Source organism: Dipodomys spectabilis, unplaced genomic scaffold (genome assembly GCF_019054845.1).
Source record: "Dipodomys spectabilis isolate Male_0828 unplaced genomic scaffold, ASM1905484v1 ptg000006l, whole genome shotgun sequence".
NCBI classification, from domain to species: domain Eukaryota; kingdom Metazoa; phylum Chordata; class Mammalia; order Rodentia; family Heteromyidae; genus Dipodomys; species Dipodomys spectabilis.
In genome coordinates, this window is record NW_024870683.1 from 13,157,160 (window position 1) to 13,175,766 (window position 18,607).

Consider the following 18,607-nt stretch of genomic DNA (forward strand, 5'->3'; position numbering starts at 1 on the left):
AGATTTGGTTGATCAACTTTTCAATAAGTTGTAAAAAGAGTAGAAGAATGGTCCTAACTTGTATGTGATTATATATGTCAGTAGCTTCTCTAACAAGAACACTTATGAATTCTGCTGTTTTTCTTAAACATTCTGTTCAAGCTGGTAATTTCAACTGATATTAGTATAATACTAAAAGAAAAGTTTTTCTTCCCTTTTTTTTTATTTGACAGGCATTTGTTGCACACCAATTCATCTACTCACTAGTTGTACACATATGACTTCATGCTTAGTCCATGTCAGCCACTCTGCCAGGTGTCATGGAGGTTAGTAAGTTATATGAGACACAGAAGAAGTTTCTGGGGGCAGGTGGGAGCTGAGCATACACCCATGGCTGCCTGACACAGTGGGAAGTGATATGACTTTTCTTGGAAAAAAGATGTGTAAGGCACGAATTCAATAAAGGTAACACACAACAAATAAGACACAAAGAGGCTGGAGGAAGTTCTGTGAAAGTTCAGAGGAGAGTGATCGCTATTGGATGAAAGGAAGTATGAAGCATCTTAGACTGATTCTGGATCATGACACTTTCTGATAGATGAGATAAAAATACATGATAAGAAAGATAAGAAATGTGAAGTTAACTCTTATAACAAATCTGTATATTCTAAGGATGGAGTATTCTATAGTATCACAAAAGTATTAAAATTCTCTACTGGGCAAACTATTTAGAAGTTACAGAGACATATAAAAAATACCCTGGCATACAGGAAATAATAAATATTAAATCACTCTACTCCATCATGTCCAGGTTATTTGCAATTGACTGCCAAAATGACTAATATCATTTTTAAATTTTCTATTTCCATACATATATTAGAGATATCCATATTTCAATGATTCCTAGCATTGATAAAAATAATGATTAGCTAATTAAAAGTTGCCTGTGAATGAGAGGAAAAGTAGGAAAGAAATATGTGACAGTGAAAAGAGGTATTTGTTAAAGATACAGGAATTCCTTTTATTTAGAAACATAAAATGGTAAAACGTTGAAGCATCCATTCCCATCCTTACATTTCATCAGTTGCTTTTCAAATGTGGCTGTATTCATTGGTGAAAGAATTTAAACTGCTGACTCAACGGAGTCTGAGTGGCTTTCATTATCATTAGAATTGTGGCTTTGCAATAAAGACATGGCTGACTATTTTGTGGTTGACGGATGAAGCAAAATGGAATTCCTCAACCCTAAAGATGAAGCCATCAAGCACCCTGGAGATTGGCTACAGCTTAATAGCCCAAGAGAACAATTTTCAGAACAGAAATCCTGATCTTTTCCCCATGGATAAATCAGCTTTACTCAGCTGAAAGTAGTGGAAATATATTTTGGCTAGCAAATGTGCAGTTATAAATGCATAGACTGAAGGAATCTTCCTGAAATGTGACCAGGAAAATAAGTATTTTGAAAATAAGGTTTCAAATAGGGTTAAAAGGCTTCAGGATGAAACTCATTCAGTTCCGAAGTCTGTCTTTGTAATAACATAATTACTGTGGGACAATGGTTGAGAAGATATTGTTAATAGTTCTAATTAGAAAGGAGATTTTACAAATGGGCTGCCTTTATCTCCAGCCCATCAAACTGAGAAATGTCTGAGAGAAGTTGAGATTGGTGGAGCTTATGTGGAAGAGAATTCTGAGTGCATTGTTCTCAATTTATTAATTTGTATACTGAATACTATACTACCATTAATTTAATTGAATATATACAATATACTGTGATTTACTGAGTATTTCCCGAGTACATACTTTACATGTAGTATTTTCCTTAATCTTCATATGACTCTATCATAGATATACAATTTATATCCTCAGTATGAAGATTAAAAACTGGAGGAAACCAGTAAGACATTTGACAGGTAGTGACAGCGAGTCTATTCCAATTCAAGCCCCTAGACTCCACAGCTGGTGCTCTAGGCACCATATTAAGTAATTATTGGAAAGCAAGGAAATGAAACAAGGTCCTTTGGCAAAGGTCTTTGGCCGAAAGGTCACAAATCGTTATTGTGCAGTTACATTACTCTTTTCTGCTTGTTTGACCTTTATTGCCAGGTAACTCCAATGCATAAATTTGGGGCTTGTATTTCATTTATCATAATTTCTTTTTTTTCCCTAAGCAGATACTATGTCTTTGTACTCCTGATGTATTGTGTTTAAGTTGATCAAAGATTCCTACATACTCTCTAACTGTTAACAGTTTTGATTTGCTCTGTTCTATGTACTCTTTAGCAACAGAGACGGCTCAAACTCAATGTGAAGCCACTATCTCTCTCTCGCTGGCCTTATTTTAACTTTTGTTTTTTTTGCTGTAAATAAATGCACAACGCTGAAGTTGGGGGTAATGAGTAGTTATATTAGTTTGGTTGGGCTGCTATAACAAAATATCCAAGACTGGGTAACTGTTGTTTTGTAAACAACAGACAATCACTTCTCACAGTGAGGGAGGGTGGAAAAATCCTGATAAGGATGAACCAGCTACCTATGAACTTTGTAGCTCATAGATAGCTTCTAGCTATGTAGTCCTATTTGGGAAAGGGTGAGGGTGAATGGGCCCCATGAGTCTGTTTTACCACAACCTGAATCTCATTTTATGAACACAAAGCTTTCATGATATATTTCCAAAGGCCCCTCCCTTGAAACCCATCACAGTGAGGTTTACATTTCAACATATGAGTTTTGGACAGACACAGACATGGAGACACTAAATGAGTGTGATAGTGATACTATACAGAGTGAGTGTACTTCTAGCACTAGGAAATCAACAAACTCTGGTGTCTTCCCTAAGTTCCTCGAATTATTTAAACACTTGAGGAAATACATGCAAACTATTAGCATGTGTTTTGGTCAATTATATGAGTAATTGTATTTGGTACTTATTTCAAATTTAAGTGAATGAATTAGTAATTCATCATTTATTTTATAGCTACTGTCTGCTTTGCATTGCACTAGACTCTCTGAAGGGAATGAAGATAGACATATGCAACATTTCTATAAGTCAAATGGACAATTATTGGTCAGAAACTGTTTATACTTATTGATTCTGACTGTATAATAAAAGTTCCTCTTTCACTGAGTTGGAAAACCTGAATGTTGTTAAAGTAAATTCTATGATATTTGTTAAACAATGCTTGAAAAATTGAAGAAAAATAAAACATTTCCTAAAATAGTTTTGAGATGAATATTTGAACCATGCTCTAAGCCAAATTTATTCTTTGTTTTTTTTTGTTTTGTTTGTTTTTTTTGTGGTGCTGGGATTGAACTCAGGGCTTCACATGCGGTTGGCATGTACTCTATAATTGAGCTATTCTCTCAGCCCTTTTATTGGTCTTTATTAATCTGCTTTTCCTGTTGTGTATGACTTAAAAGTATCCTCTGTTGTGATTTTGCAAAGTTCCAGATAGTGGTTTGGATCTTTAGCATGTGTTAAAGGCTTGGTCCTTAATGAACAGTATCCTAGGTGACAAAATCATGATGGCTCTGACCTCATGAATGGAACAATCCATTTGTGGATTTATAGCTTAATGGCTATTGGATAGGGATAGAAACTTCAGAAGTTGGGGCCTAGTTGTAGCAAGTATGCCATTGGGCGCATGCCTTTGAAGGCCATTATGTCTCCACTTCTTAAGACCATACATGATGGAGCAGCTTTACACCACTGTCCATGCACTCTTTGCCATGATGATCTAACTCAACAATGAGCCAGAAACAACACAGTCAAGTGACTGGGTTGATTAGACCCTTTGAAATGATGGGCCAAAGTAAACATTTCCTTCTTTGAAAATGTTTATCTCAGGTGTACTTGCTGGGAGGGGCAGTCTTGAATGAAGTTTTCTGATGTTTATCCCATCTGTTCCGTGACAAAACCAATGGTGGTGATAATCCTCTCTCTATTCAAATCCGTAAACTTTTCTCCAGGGATATCTCTCCTTGTGGCCACTTTGCATTTATTCCCTGAGAACGACGTAGTTTTCTGGAGATGATAGGAACTGCAAGACACTAAGTCTCAGGAGCACAGATGGAAATGTAAACAACAAACCAGTAGGGAGTTAATTGTGTAGCATCTGGCACTGGGGTCCAACAGAGGCAAACAAGCCATCTTACCACTGCCTCTTGACAAGAGAGGGTTACCCCCTGAAGACAGAGGTGGAAAATGGAGCCCCTCAGTGTTATGCCCTGTGCAAATGATTCATTGTTAGTAGCAACTAATGGTAGGAGGGACCTCAATTACCCAGGGCATTTAGGACTTTCTTTCCAAATCACCAGATGCCAAAAAAAAAAAAAAGAATTTTTCCATTGGTACATTGCAGTAGATGAAGTATAGAATGTATTGAATATTCTTTTGGTTTTTCTGGCTTTGCTATCTCTCTTCTCTCTCTCTCTCTCTCTCTCTCTCTCTCTCTCTCTCTCTTTCCCTTGCTCCTTCTTTCTCTCTCCTTTCTTCCCTCTCTCTGCTCCCTATCTCCCTCCCCTCCTACCTCCTTCCTTTCTTCCTTTTTTTTGTGCCTTCACTAGGCACACTTAAGTCTTAATAGAAAACTACCATTACTATTTCTCTTCTTGAGTTCTATTCCTGGTTAGCAGGGGTCATTGTGCTTATAGAGGAAAGTCATTTCTCCTAGGAGAGGGCTTGAAGAAACAAAATCAGGTGTACCATTGTCATTCATCACAAAAAAAACACAACAGAATGAAACAAATGAAAAAAAGAAAAAGAAAGAAAGCCCACTTATGTGGTTAGGAGGAAAAAAAAGAGACCAACTGTGGGAAAATTGGAATCAGAATGGTCTTGATACTCTAGTTAACATACAGCAAGTACAGATTTCTGAAAATAGGACTTTGGTGCCCCCATGGGATTGTTTCAAGCCAATGTGTTTTGTGACAAGTGAGCATGGCTGTCTTGAGAGTTAGCTTGTACTGTCAAGGAAGGAAAGCTGGGAGTGGGGAGATGTGAAATTTGCTGGTTCAACCTATCAGCTTCATATATCAACTGTCATTCGGAGAATGAGAGAAAGAACTGACAAAGCAGTCCTTCACTGGTCCTGAAGTGTGATTGATGGGTTGATCTAGTTGCAAACAAAAATTACTACCAGAGGAGGGAAAAAGGCAAATGTGGGGTCCCTAGAAGGTTTCATTTAGGCTTCTAAAGAGTACTAAGTTTTTTTTCTACTTTCCAATAGTAGAAAATATTTACTTAGGAAGCATGAGACTTGGATTTTAATCCCTGCATCATTGTCTAATCTAAATGATATGGATGTGTGATTTATTATGGTCAGGCTTTTTATTGTATATAGAATGAATGAAGTGGATTAGATCAGTTCAGGCTCTTCTGATTAGAAAATGTGATCTTTCTAGTTTTTGTATCAGATTCATTACAGTGTTTGGTTATTTAAAAGCAAAGATTAGGGGCTGGAGATGTGGCTCAGTAGGAAAGAGCTTTCCTAACATGTGCTAGGACCTAGTTTCAATCCCCCAGCACTGAAAAAAATCCAAATAACAGACAACAACAACAACAACAACAACAAAACAAAACAAAAGCAAAAGCACAAAGAAAAATCCTGATTAAATTTCAACTGCTCCCCTCATGGACACCACTCCCAGATATCTGAATCATCATCATTTGGGAAAACTATCATTTTCTTCTTCTGTTCTAACAAATGCATAAATAAGTATTTGTTGAGCCAGTGAAAAATAAATTCCTAACTTCAGCAACTTAACTGCTAAGTGCTTATGAACTGAAAATGAAAACAAGGGAAGACGAATCATTTTTCGCCCCTGACGTTGGCATTTGTGACTTGCTAGGTTAGCAAACTGAGCACCTCTTGAGCAAAAGTGAATTGAGAGTGACTGATTAATACCTTCTATGGCAAATGGCTTCCCCACGGTGAGAAGCTTGCAGTCAGCATCGATTGACACTTCATAATCCAGAAGGGCTTTGTCCATGATGAAGGCGTCGAGTTTCTCTGGATCATTCCTATAAGACCAAGAGAAGAACAGTGACAACAATTCATTAATAGGTAGGAAGCATTAATGCTGACAGCTGTCTTTCATTGAGGGGACAGAAATCTGGATATTAAGTAATGGCAGCAGAAGCTTGCTATATGCGGATTCAATTCCAGAGCAGGAGAAACAGAAAGAGGTGAAGGCTTTCTCTACCATGGGTTTCTCTATCATTCTCTTCTGTTGCTTCTAAATCCAATATCAAAAGCAGCGTGATTTGATGTATAGAGAAAGTTGCTTTCCTCTTATAATATCAGAGTAGCTTCTTTTTGCTCATTCCCAGGATGTTGCACTTGCTAGGCAAGCGCTTTGCCACTGAGCTACATCCCAGCCTTGCATACATATTATCACTCATAAACATTGTAATATAACATGATCCATGACCATAATATCAGGATCACTGACATTTTTTCAAAGATCAGGCAACATTTCATATTTTGGAGCAGATATTAAAGAAATACTTGTAAGAGAACATTCGTGGGGACTAAAAAGCTAATGTCTCTTTTAAGTCCTCGCACTAGCAATCAGTTTAAGGAACATATTGTGGGACTGGGTTAAATGAAGGAGCGTAGACTCAAGTTGCCATTTAGATGCCTTGGACATTCTTCATCATGATCTTCAATAGTCCTGAGAAAGATCATGTCTCATCATGGCTGAGCTCCCACTTAAAGAGAAAAGGAAGGAAGACCTCCTCCTCCTCCTCCCCCTTCTCCTCCTCCTCCTCCTCTTCCTCCAGTGCTTGTTTGCCAATGTTACCCCTGAGTTGGTTTTTTCCCCCATTGCCCCCTTCTTGTTCCTACCCTCAAGTTATATAATGGAAGGAGGACTTCTAAAGAAAGTTGTCTTGGCAATTCTTTGCTCTCATTCATTTCAAATCCTTTTTGGAAAGTTGTAGTACATATATTGTTTTTGGCTCTGTCACTTGACCATACCTCCAGCTTTGCTTTTAGATATCAAGTCTAGCAAACTAATTTTATTTATTTTTTTTGTCAGTTGTGGGGCTTGAACTCTGGGCCTGAGCGCTGTCCCTGAGCTCTTCAGCTCAAGGTGAGCACTCTACCACTTGAGCCACAGCACCACATCCAGTTTTCTGGTGGTTTATTGGAGATTAGAGTCTCATGGACTTTGCTGCCCAGGCTGGCTTTGAATCATGATCCTCAGGTCTCAGCCTCCTGAGTAGCTAAGATTACAGGCATGAGCCACCATTGGCCTGGCAAACATTTTTGCCTAGGTTTTCCTTGAATGGTGATCCTTCAGATCTCAGCCTCCTTAATAGCTAGGATTATAGGGAAGAGTCACCAGCTCCAGGCTGAGAAAGGCTTTACTTTTGCATTAGAATGTATAATTTATGGATTTCATTGGGATAGTTTTGTTGATACATTTAACATATATTGATCATATCCACCTTCCTATTATCTCCCTTTGCCCTCTTTTTCCCCTTCTTACCCCTTTCTCTTCCCTGACAGCATCTCTTACAGTAAAGTCTTTAATACCCTCAGTGTGCAACACTCTTTTTTTTCCCATCTGGCCTCAGTCCTTCCTCCCATAAAACCAGGAATGGGCTGTTCAAGTTCAACACAAAGAAATTGCCTCTAAACTCAGAGAAGAATATGGCTATGGCTCATAAAAATTTAGAAGAGAAAACTGTCCCCAGACAGATTCATCACTGGTCAGGAAACACATTGCCAAATGATAGCTCTGTTCTGTATCACACACAGACACATAGTAAAAAAGGGTAACTGCCTTTGGTGTCAATTAGCAAGGAAGGCTTCCTTCTCCTACTCTTCCCAGAAATGGAATAGGGAAACTAAAATGTAACCTCTTTTCTATGGACTATTGGATTTAAGTTACAGTAAAGCCCACATTTAACTTTAAATAAAATGAAAACATCTTCCAGATAGACTGCTTCAGTAGCAGAATGTACCTTGTGAAAGCTACTTCGCAACAAGTAACTATTTGCCAATATTCCACAAATATTTTGCGCCAGCAATATGACAAATAGGAAAAAAAATTGAAATTCAATGCAGTTATTTTGGAACCAGATTTTCCTGAGGCCCAATGTCAGTGATATCCTTAAATAACCACTCTTGATTTTGGACTGCAGTATTCAGTTAGCTGTAATGGATTTCTGTTTCACAGAAAGGCAAGAAACAGTGAGCTCACAGTTTCCTCTGGGACCTTGAGTCATCAGGGAGGAAGTGGCTGAGTATGATGAGCCTGGCATTAGTTGCTCTAGGCTGAATCACTGTTGTAGTTTGGCATGGCTTGGAGTTGTTTCTCCCATTGCAGTATCGTGTTCTTCTTTTGGAGCATTAATGTAAATGTATATTGAATACCACAAAGGGGTGTGTGTATATGTGTGTCTGTGTGTGTCTGTGTGTCTGTGTGTGTATTGACATGTCAAAATGAGCACTTTTTTATTTCTTATAAAGCTGTCATGTTAGAAAACTGGGACCTGGGGCTAGGGTTATACCTCAAGTGGTTGAGTGCCTGTCGAGTAAACGAGAGAGCAAGGTTAGGTTAACACACAGGCACCCATACTGCACAGATGACTGGGGTATCATGCTTTGTAGGTGTGAGGGAGGGGGCGTAAGAGGAGGATTCTGCTTGTTCAAAGTGGTAACTAGGAGTATCAGCAGTGACTGGGTCATAGGTGGAGACAGAAGCCCCAGAGAGAACCGAGAAGGTATTAACATGAATTTCTGCTTATAGTTCTTTTTCACATCAATCATTGAATCATTTGGGGAGCTTGCTACATGCACATTCTAATAAAGTAGGTTCCTGATGGCTTGCATTTCTAACTTTCTCCCAGATACCACCTGGAGCCTCAGTACTGCTAGAACATGGACCATTCTTTAAACATCCGGGACATATTCTTCTATTATGGTTTCCCATCCAGCCCTAAAGCAGTGTTTGGATTTTAGACATCTGGTTCTATTTTGACATTGTGCTTGTTAACCGGAATACCAAGGGGATTTTATTTCTTTTAGCCCTACTTCACTGTGCCTGCTTTTTAAATGATTGGCTCTTTCTAGGCTCGAGTGTGGTCCACCCTGGGTATGAGATGGGGCCTCCTCAGGTGAAACCTTAAATGAATACACTGAGTGGAATGAGCCTGCTGGGGACCATCGCAGAGTTCCATCTCATTCTTGTCATATTGTTATCAGAGCCCAGTTTGTCAGCCATTGCTTTCTATTGGGAGCCATTGCTGTCTCCCTGACATCTTATTCTCTTACCCACGCATTTGCCTGAAGGAGAAAAAAAATAGAAGAGCATCTAGGGGGCAGCTGAGCTCCAAATACTGTGTTAGAGAGAGAGGGGGAGAAAGGGGGAAGGGAAGGGAGAGAGAAGCAAAGAGTCTATTCTTGCAAAATTAAAAGTGCCATTTCGTAGTACTTAAACATCATATATAACTTTGCAAATCTAAGAGCACACAGCTTTTTCTCCAAGCTCTAGTTAAAAGTCTATAAGGTTTTTTTCTTAAACAGGGATTATTACCAGAGCACTTAAAAAACACAAAGCCCACGTATCTTCAAGTATTCTTATCTATTCCCTTTCTTTCTCTTTTCTTTCTTTTTTTTCCCTTTTCTTTTTTTGAAGAATTTGAGATGATAAGATTTACTGTCCAGTGGGAAGACTCTTTCAGCTGATCATGGAGAAACTAGATCTCTGATGTTGGAAATTCTGGGGACTGGAGGATCTGTAATTGTCTAGATAGCATCAGGCAGGAGAGAGGACAGTTCACATTTCATCCAGTGGTGCTGCGTGGAAGCCATGTATTCCTTTTCCCAGGAAGACTAGACAAACAGAGCCATACACCAACCTTCTCTCCACTTAGCTCACTGAATGATAGGCTCTGATAATCTGTCATGGCAACATGATCACCTTTGATCACTTCTCATGACTGCTGATGAGAAAAGAGTAGGCATGGAAATCACAGCCTTCTATCTTGTTTACTTTCTACAGGAAATCTCTAGGAGAGGTTTCTTTTCTGTGAATCAAGAGGAGTCCTTCTATGGCCTTATAGATTCATGATGAGGAAAAGGGTTGCTTTGGGACACTGTATCCTTTGGCCCCAATCCCTGTGTATTTGATCATTTCAGCACCAATGTTTTCTCAAGTGATGCCAAGCCAACATTTACTTCCACCTCCATCTGCTTGACTAATGATAACACTGGCGCTCTGAGCAAAGCTTCTGCCAACTTAAGACTATTCAGGTAACTAGTAATCTAGGTTGTGTAAATTAAATGCATACTGTTCTGTACTGACTTCGGGATCTCACAGAGTATGAGGTATTACTGACTATCCTTAAAAAAGTATCCATCCTTTGTTAAATGCCTTCTCTATCACTAAGAACTTTTAGGATATCAGATCTTAGAGGTTGATACTCACTTTAGATACTGTACTCCATCAGGGGTAGCTGGGACATTGTACCTCCTCATATACTCGTGCATCTCTGGGAAGCTTTGTCTCACATAATCTTCAGCACTGCTTTCCCGGACAGTTCCAAAGCGGAAGCCTTGAGAAGGATGGTGCAACTGTTGAGGGAGAAAAAGAAATGGCTTTAATGTATATATATATGTATATGTATATATATGCACATATGCTTTATAATCATTTAAAAGTTTTTTCTTTTGCACCATTCCTTGGAATTGAATGCTATTTCAGAGCTTTTCAACCATTCAAGAGCAAAAATCATCCATTTAGAAATGTACAGATGTAGGTGCAAGCTCTTTATAGCTCAGCTTTCATTGTCATTAATTGTTGTATCTTCAGAAGCAAACAGCTGGGAACAACTAATGAAAACTATAAAGCTTTTTTTTTTTCTCTGTATTGAGACCCTTGTAGATTTCTCTGAAGAGCTGCACTAACTGGTATATGGAATTAGCATCGTGTTACAAATTGCATATTAAAATATGTAATTATGAAAAGAAAACCAAAGATTATGATCCTCCTTGGTTAGAACTACACAGAGACCAAGTTAAAACCTTTGCCCGAGATCATGCTATTCCTGCCCAATGCTGTCATGACTCTACCCCCTTTATGTTTACCACTCTTTATGCTATATTACATAGTAAGTGTACTGAACTTATTGTGGGGATTATTGAGAATTGCTGTCCTTCCTTTAAGTAGCTGTATTATCCAGTGCTGATTCATTTTGCATATTCTCTCCATAGTAATCTCATGCCACGCAGCCAGGTGTAACAGAGCGGGGGCTTGGAGGAGTAGATCCAGGAATGTCAGGGATCCAGGATGGAAACCCTAGCAGTGAGGAGAGGTGTTGCGCTGGCAGTCTTGCTGAGGCTTTCCACCACCAAGGATAGTCAATATGTACTGGATGAAATACTTCTCAATGGAAGGTGTAGGGAAGCATTAACATGCAAGGTAAAACTTGGACTATTTCAGATACAACAGTCAACTGGAATTGAACCATGTTATTAGAATGTTCAAGCATCCTGTTTGTCAGCAGTGTTTTAGAGTGATATTTTTTCTCCATCATTGTTCCAATTAAGTGTTTGCCCTTTTTTTTTTTTTTTTGTTCTGCTTCATATTGACATATTTCATGTCATTGGTTCTGACCTGAAGCTCTGGGGACAAGAATCTGTGGATTTGCTTCATGAAGTTTATAAACCTCCTGACAGTTTAGGCACTGTTTTATATGAATATGTGTTTGTAATTTTCTTCTAGGGAAGGAGATAATACAGAGCTCTTTTAAAAATAAATAATTAGATTTCAAGTTGTTAATCTCCCAACTAAGAACACATGAATATGCAACAGATACCTTATGCTTGAAGGTGAATTAGTTTTGCTATACACTGGATATCTAACATGACAATAGTTCAGTGTGCAGCTCATCCTTATAGAATGTCAAAATCATGTTGGGAAATCAAGAAAGCAATTAAGAAAGCAAATGCACCTATGACGAAAGCAAAAATCTTTTATATGGCACAACAGAAATTAAATAACACTTACTTAAAGGCAATAATTCCTCACAAATATGGTGTATGTACACACATGCATGCAACATACCCAGCAACATATATCATGATATTAATAATGGTTGTCCTATTGGTGTTAAAATTATATCTATATATACATTTAACTTGTGTATTATTTAACAGAAATATGCATATGTTTATCATAGAAAAGTCACTTCAAGATCAGCAAAATAAATCATGCATTCATTCACTCAGTGTTTATTGAAGGCCTACTCTCAAAGTTACAGGAGCCATTATTGTCATCTGTGAACTGTGATCACCTGGTTGTTCATGATACTTCTTTGGCTCCCCCACTGTGGAGGAGGTAATATAGTACATATACTTGTTTTTGATGCAATTACAAAATGCATCCAACAAGTTCTAACTTTTTATGCCAGTGCAACCTAAGTGACACATAAACAATAACATCAGCCAGCATTTATGGAGTGCTTACTATGTGTCAAACATGGTACTTAGCACTTTACCTACATTAGCTTGTTTAATCCCCATAATGGCTTCATGACCAGTAATAGCACTACTCTTACTTGGTCTTTGAAAGATTAGTACACTGAAGTTCAACGAATGGGAGTAACTGGTGTTAAGATCACCCCGCTGGCAGCAGTAGGGAGTGAATGAGAACCCAAGCCTGTTGATTTCAGAGTCCACGCTGTTCTCTGTCGCCTCATACTGCCTTCCGTTAGTGGCAACAATGAGAGTGAAGGCACTTATTAGAAAGAACACACTGAACTTTACTTGCTATTCTCCTTGCAATACTCACAATAGCCATTGCCCCCCTATGGTTGAGCAAAGCAAATTTATCAGCGTGTTGTTTACATAACACCTATTCACTTTTGAAGACCAATATTTTCTATGTGAAATCTTTGTTCTTATCTAGTTTCCTTCTCCTACCCAGAGTGATAACAGAAAAAAGTGCTTATTTATCTGTGCAGATACAGCATCTTGTACACACAGAATATGTGGCCTAGGTATTTAGTCAATTTTTTTCACACTTTCTGTACATTGTCTTCTTTAATCCTTTCAAGAACCCTATGAATTAGGCATTTCCATTATCTTTCTTTTAGTGATAAAGAAAGTTCGCTATTTATGCAAGGTCACTCTATCAGTGAAAGTTGCTCATGGGGTTCAAACCCAATCAGTCTGATCAAAATACTCAGTTTTTGACCTTTATGGGCCACTGCTTCTTCTACATCATACTAACCCTCTTGATCCCAACATTACAAAATTTGTTGCTTATGTGCCAGGCACTGAGCTAAGGACTCCAATGTTTGTAATGCTCACAATGAAACCTGCAGGATTGATGTTACTTTCTTTATTTTATAGATGAAGATGCTGAGCTGAATTCAGATGGTTCAAAGAATGACCAAATTCTCACAATTAGCCATGTCTAATCCATGCTACTTTCCCTTTCTTGTAGACTGTTTTATTCATTTGTGTATCCGTTTCCCATTGTGACCTTTGGCACTTGCAGGTAGTCTATACTTGTTCATCAATGGAATTCATTTTATAATTATTTTCTGTCTCCCGTTTTGCCTGTATTTATGTTGCTACTCTGTTTTGCAATCATTTCCCTAAATTCTTGTCTGCTCTAGTCCCTCCTTTCATACGTGTGCACACAGTACATGTACAATTGTAGTTTTAAATTTGTGTGATTTTTTTGAGTAATGTATGTACTCAGCTTTTCCACTGAACTGAAAATGCTATGTAAGTCAAATCATGTCTATCTTAATTCATCAATGTATTCCCAATGGCTTTCATCACATAGTTGCTCAATAAACTGCTTGATCATTGATTCATTAGTAATGGCCCCTTGAGCCCAGAGGGAGTTGAGAAGTTTTGTCATCCCATTTAGAACAAACCATGCCAGCAGGATAGCTTACCACTCAAGCTTTCTAAATGAGCCCTGTATTAAAGAGTAGTGCCATTAATTACAATGTTCTCATCTTACAGGTGAAAAGAATCTCTTCCTGGGCTGTATTTTTTTATATTACAGGGTGGCAATACTTTTATGAGCCATAAACTATTTTCTAGGCAAACGTCTTTCTGAACCTCATTTTTTTTTTTTTTTTCTGTTAAGAGGGAAGCTAGAAGGCCCGGGCTCACAATTTCCAGTGCAAGACAAGGTTTCTGGTGTTTTTCCTCTCTATGACCTTCTGCTGCCATTTGTGTACCCACTCTCTCTCATCAGCCTCATATGATTGTATGAAGAACTAGTTTTTGGATCTTGAGAATGGAAGATTCCTTCTAGCAAACAAGAAATTACTAGAGTCCCGGGGAGAAAACATTTTGCTAGCTGTGGGGACTCACTTTAACTTCAAAAGGTGTTTTAGCAACACAATGACTGTTCTAGTGCGAATCATCATCTCCTCTGTGTTCCAGACATTTCCTTTCTTTCCTTACAACTCACTCAGAGTCATCTTAGAACTGAGATCTGATCATGATGTGAATTCCCTCAGCGCTCATCCACAGGGATCCATTTGAAAAGAGCCCAGACTTCCTCACATGGCCTCTGAACATCAAATTCTTCAGCATGATTTTGTTGTCACTTTTTCTTTAGACTTATCTCCTCCATTCCCCTTCACTCAGCTAAGAATTGACTAGTTTTCTCAGTTATTTTGACACGTATCTCTTATTTGATCATATTTCTTACATGTAGTCTTTTTGTTTTTGTCTGAGAATCTTTTACCTTGTCTTTTGTTGTCATTGTTGTTGTTGTTGGTTGTGGGACTTGAACTCTGGACTTGGGAGCTGTCCCTGAGCTCTTCAGCTCAAGGTGAGTGCTCTACCACGCGAGCAATAGTGCCACTTCAGTGTTTTTGGTGGTTAACTGGAGATGAGTCTCATGACTGATGCCTGGGCTGGCTTTGAACTGTGATCCTCAGATCTCAGCCTCCTGAGTAGCTAGGATGAAGGGGTGAGCTAGTGGCGCCTGGCTTTTTACTTTATCTTTACTTCTCCTTTTTTTGTCTTGCTAACTCTTCCACGTCACTTCCTTGAGAGGCCTTCAGTGACCCTTCATCTAGGTTAGACCTCCTCTAACACTTCCTATATAGAATATCTAACATTTCACACAGCACTGATAACACTTGGAATAATTTGTTAGATCTATCTTCCCTGCTGGGCACATGTTTTCATGAGAGTGGAATTCATGCCTTTCTCATTCATGTGCTTATAAATAGGCCTCAAAAATATTAGTTTCCATCACTATCACCACTACCACCAACAGCAGCAGCCAAAATGCAGTGTCTGGTACATAGGAGTTGCTTGGTAGATCCAAGGATGATAAGTGAGTCATCATTGAGATGAAATTCTCTTTGAAGAATGCATTTGAATGCAAATTTCATACTTTTGTCGCACTTTATGTGATCTTTTCTTTCTCTTAAAATTATTCTTTCCTTTAATTGCTGCCTTAATTCTTTCAAAACATGATATTCTTTTTAAAAACAATTTCCAAGTGTGACATCCTAATGGAACATAACTGTGCTACTTGGCAGTCATAGAATAATAGAATCCGAAAAGGCATCTAAGAAATGATTGATGCAATCCAGCAGACCAGCCCAGTCCACCTGTGTGTAACCCAAACAGCCACAGATGTCAAAGAAGCCTGCATTAAGGGGAGAGAATGAATGGATACAAAGAGCTAAAAAAGCATTCGAGCCACAGAGAGAGAAGTATTTCTTTAGAGTTTTTACTAAATCCTTCTAACTCTGTTTATATTTGTGTCAACCTCTTCAGGCCTGAGGAAATATTGAAGGTTAAACTATTTGTATGTGAATTGTTCTGTATTAATGGAATGCTAAACTCTACCTGGAGTGTACGGAAAAAAAATCAGACAGGTATTTCCCTGCTCAAACCAAATGCAAGCTTCTGTGTCCTATATAGATATGTGGGTACTTCAGATAAACAATTCTAATGCTGAGCATGTTTGTTTGCACCTATCTGAGACTGGTACTTAAATCAGAAATAGAGTCATTGGACCTAATACCATGGCCTTAGAATTGGGTGGAAAGGGCTATTTTTAACTTGTTCCATAGGATGGGATACTATAGATCTTAGGCTGTAGCTTCTCCCAGGGCATTTTATCCTCTTAAAACCTATGGATTCCATAATGTCAAGCAGTCTTAAAGTTCAAAGGAGATTTCAAGCTTTCTGTGAACTCTTACTAGCCACTAGTATCTGAATCCTTTACAGTAAGTGTAAATTTATTGCTGGGTTTTCTTTAAGATGTAGATTTTCAGTTCATTAAGTCTACACTGGAGCCTATGATTTTCTTGCTTTTCTTTTCTTTCTTTCTTTCTTTCTTTTTTTTTTTTTTTGGTCGGTCGTGGGACTTGAACTATGGGCTTGGATGCTGTCTCTCAGGTCTTCAGCTCAAGGTGAGCGCTCTACCACTTGAGCCACAGCGCCACTTCCAGTTTTCTAGTGGTTTATTGGAGATAAGAGTCTCATGGACTTTCCTGCCCGGCTGGCTTTGAACTTCAATCCTCAGATCTCAGCCTGTCGAGTAGCTAGGATTACAGGCGTGAGCCACCAGCACCCAGCGAGCCTATGATTTTCTATCATCAAGATCCTAGCTAATTCTGATGACATGGCTCATGAACTAGACTTTGAGTCAGAAGACTTTTTTTCATAGCATCATTATTAAGTGTGTTAAGTCTACTTGAATGTCTGTAGTGAAAAGAAAATCACTCCTTTTTGGGACATACTTCTGTATATGAAGGGTAACTTGTATCTCTACTCAGTCAGTTTATTCAATTTAAATAATAGCGAAATAACAGACAATATTTAAAACAGTTATTGTATGCTACTACCATTAACTACTACCAAGATTACTACTTTTATTATTTAGGAAGAATGGAGATTCAGGATAACATACAGCATCATCCAAAGTCATAGAAAGTCATAGAAAGTCTAGACATATACTGGTTATTGCAAATAAGGGAAACCATGGGACCTATGTTTCTTTAGGCCTGGCTACTTCACTTAATATAATGTTTTTCCAAGTCTTTCCATTTTCTAACAAATGGGGCCGTGTCATTCTTTCTGATGGAGGCATAGAATTCATCTATCTATCTATCTATCTCACATTTTCTTGATCCATTCATCTACTGAGGGGAATCCGGGTTGATTCCATATCTTAGCTATGGTAAATAATGCTGCAATAAACATAGTTGTGCTGGTAGCTTTAGTATACCCTTGTTTGTGATCATTTGGGTAAATGCAGAAAAGGTCAAAAGCTATGTACATATGACCAGATAAGATAAGTGAAATGAACCCCAAAACAGGGACATAAGTGGGTTTTCTTTCTTGCTATTGTTTTTAATGTACTTATGATGTATTGATTTTTTTTTTGTTTTTTGTTTTGTGTGTTCCTCCCCCATGTTATAACCCCCGTTTTCACTGTATTTGATTCTGGTGCCCTGCTCTTGTATATACACTTTTCTAATTGGGGAGGGGAAGGCAAAAATCAAAATGCTTAAATAGGGATGATACAGGTTGACCCATTGTAACAATGAGATGTACAAGATACTGTGTTGAAAATGAACTTTACAACTTGTGGGGGATAGGGAGGGAGGAGTAGGGGAGGTGGAGAGGGAAGGGATGGTAGGAGAAAAACAAAGGAGGAGGTAACAATGCTTGATAGGAAATGTGCTCATTACCTTACTCATGTAACTCTAACCCTTCTGTACCCTATTTTTACAATAAAACACGTATTAAAAAGAAAGTCATAGAAAGTCTATGTCCAAATCCATAGAAAGTTATAGAAATGAATTTGGATCTGACTCTATCTAGCTTGAAGCCCACACTTTCCATTCCCTAGCACTATAAATTATGTTATTGTTTCAGTTTGGGTTACCTGCTTTGACTATTTCGATTGTGGTCCTACAGTGAATATTGCAGATGAGTGCATGCCTTAAGCAGGTGCAATGTGGGTAACTGAATAGAAGCCGTAAGTGTAATAGGCAAACAAGGATTGATACCTTTCCTAGCTATTTCTCTTGCTTTGAATAGTAGAAGATAGAAAGCACGGCAAAAATGATGTGTCTGAGCTCTCCTCTGTATTTTCTGATGTAAACTTTGAGTACTTCTTAGACTCTGATCTTTTTTTTTTCTTTTTTCAACATCATTTAAAAAATTTTTTTTCTTCCATTCTCTAAGTCAAGCAGTTTACAGCCTTCCCTTCATTGTCAGTCGGACGCCCTCTGTGTTAGGCCAGCTGCTCTTTAGTCAATGACAGTTTTCAACACCATGCTTGATTTATGTGAGCTTTAGCTCAGGTCTTTCTGACAACTTGAGTCATTGCCTCAGATCCATGTATAGACTAGAGGTCAGCAAAGTATGGCCCACGGGCCAAATCCAGCCTGTCACCTGCTTTTGTAAATCAAGTTTTATTGGATCTCAGCCCTGCCCATTCATTTACAGACTGGCTGTGGCTCGCTTTTGTATAAAACATTAAAGCTGAGTAGGTGTGAAATGGACTATCTGACCCACAAAACCTGAAATTTACTATCTGGCCCAAACAGAAAATGTTTGCTGGTTGCTGTAGAGACAATATGAATCTTGATTTTCATCTTTTAAATAGT

The 18,607-nt window shown here is 38.4% G+C and overlaps 1 protein-coding gene across 1 annotated transcript in view; it reads right to left on the reverse strand.

The window, feature by feature from the left end:
• Grin3a (glutamate ionotropic receptor NMDA type subunit 3A) overlaps window positions 1–18,607 on the reverse strand; it is a 142,544-nt gene that overhangs the window by 30,255 nt on the left and 93,682 nt on the right. The window contains exons 4-5 of the mRNA XM_042697173.1: window positions 10,420–10,565; window positions 5,886–6,001 (exon numbers count right to left, since the gene is read on the reverse strand). Of these exons, the coding sequence (XP_042553107.1) occupies window positions 5,886–6,001; window positions 10,420–10,565 (262 nt within the window). The remainder of the gene's footprint in view (window positions 1–5,885; window positions 6,002–10,419; window positions 10,566–18,607) is intronic.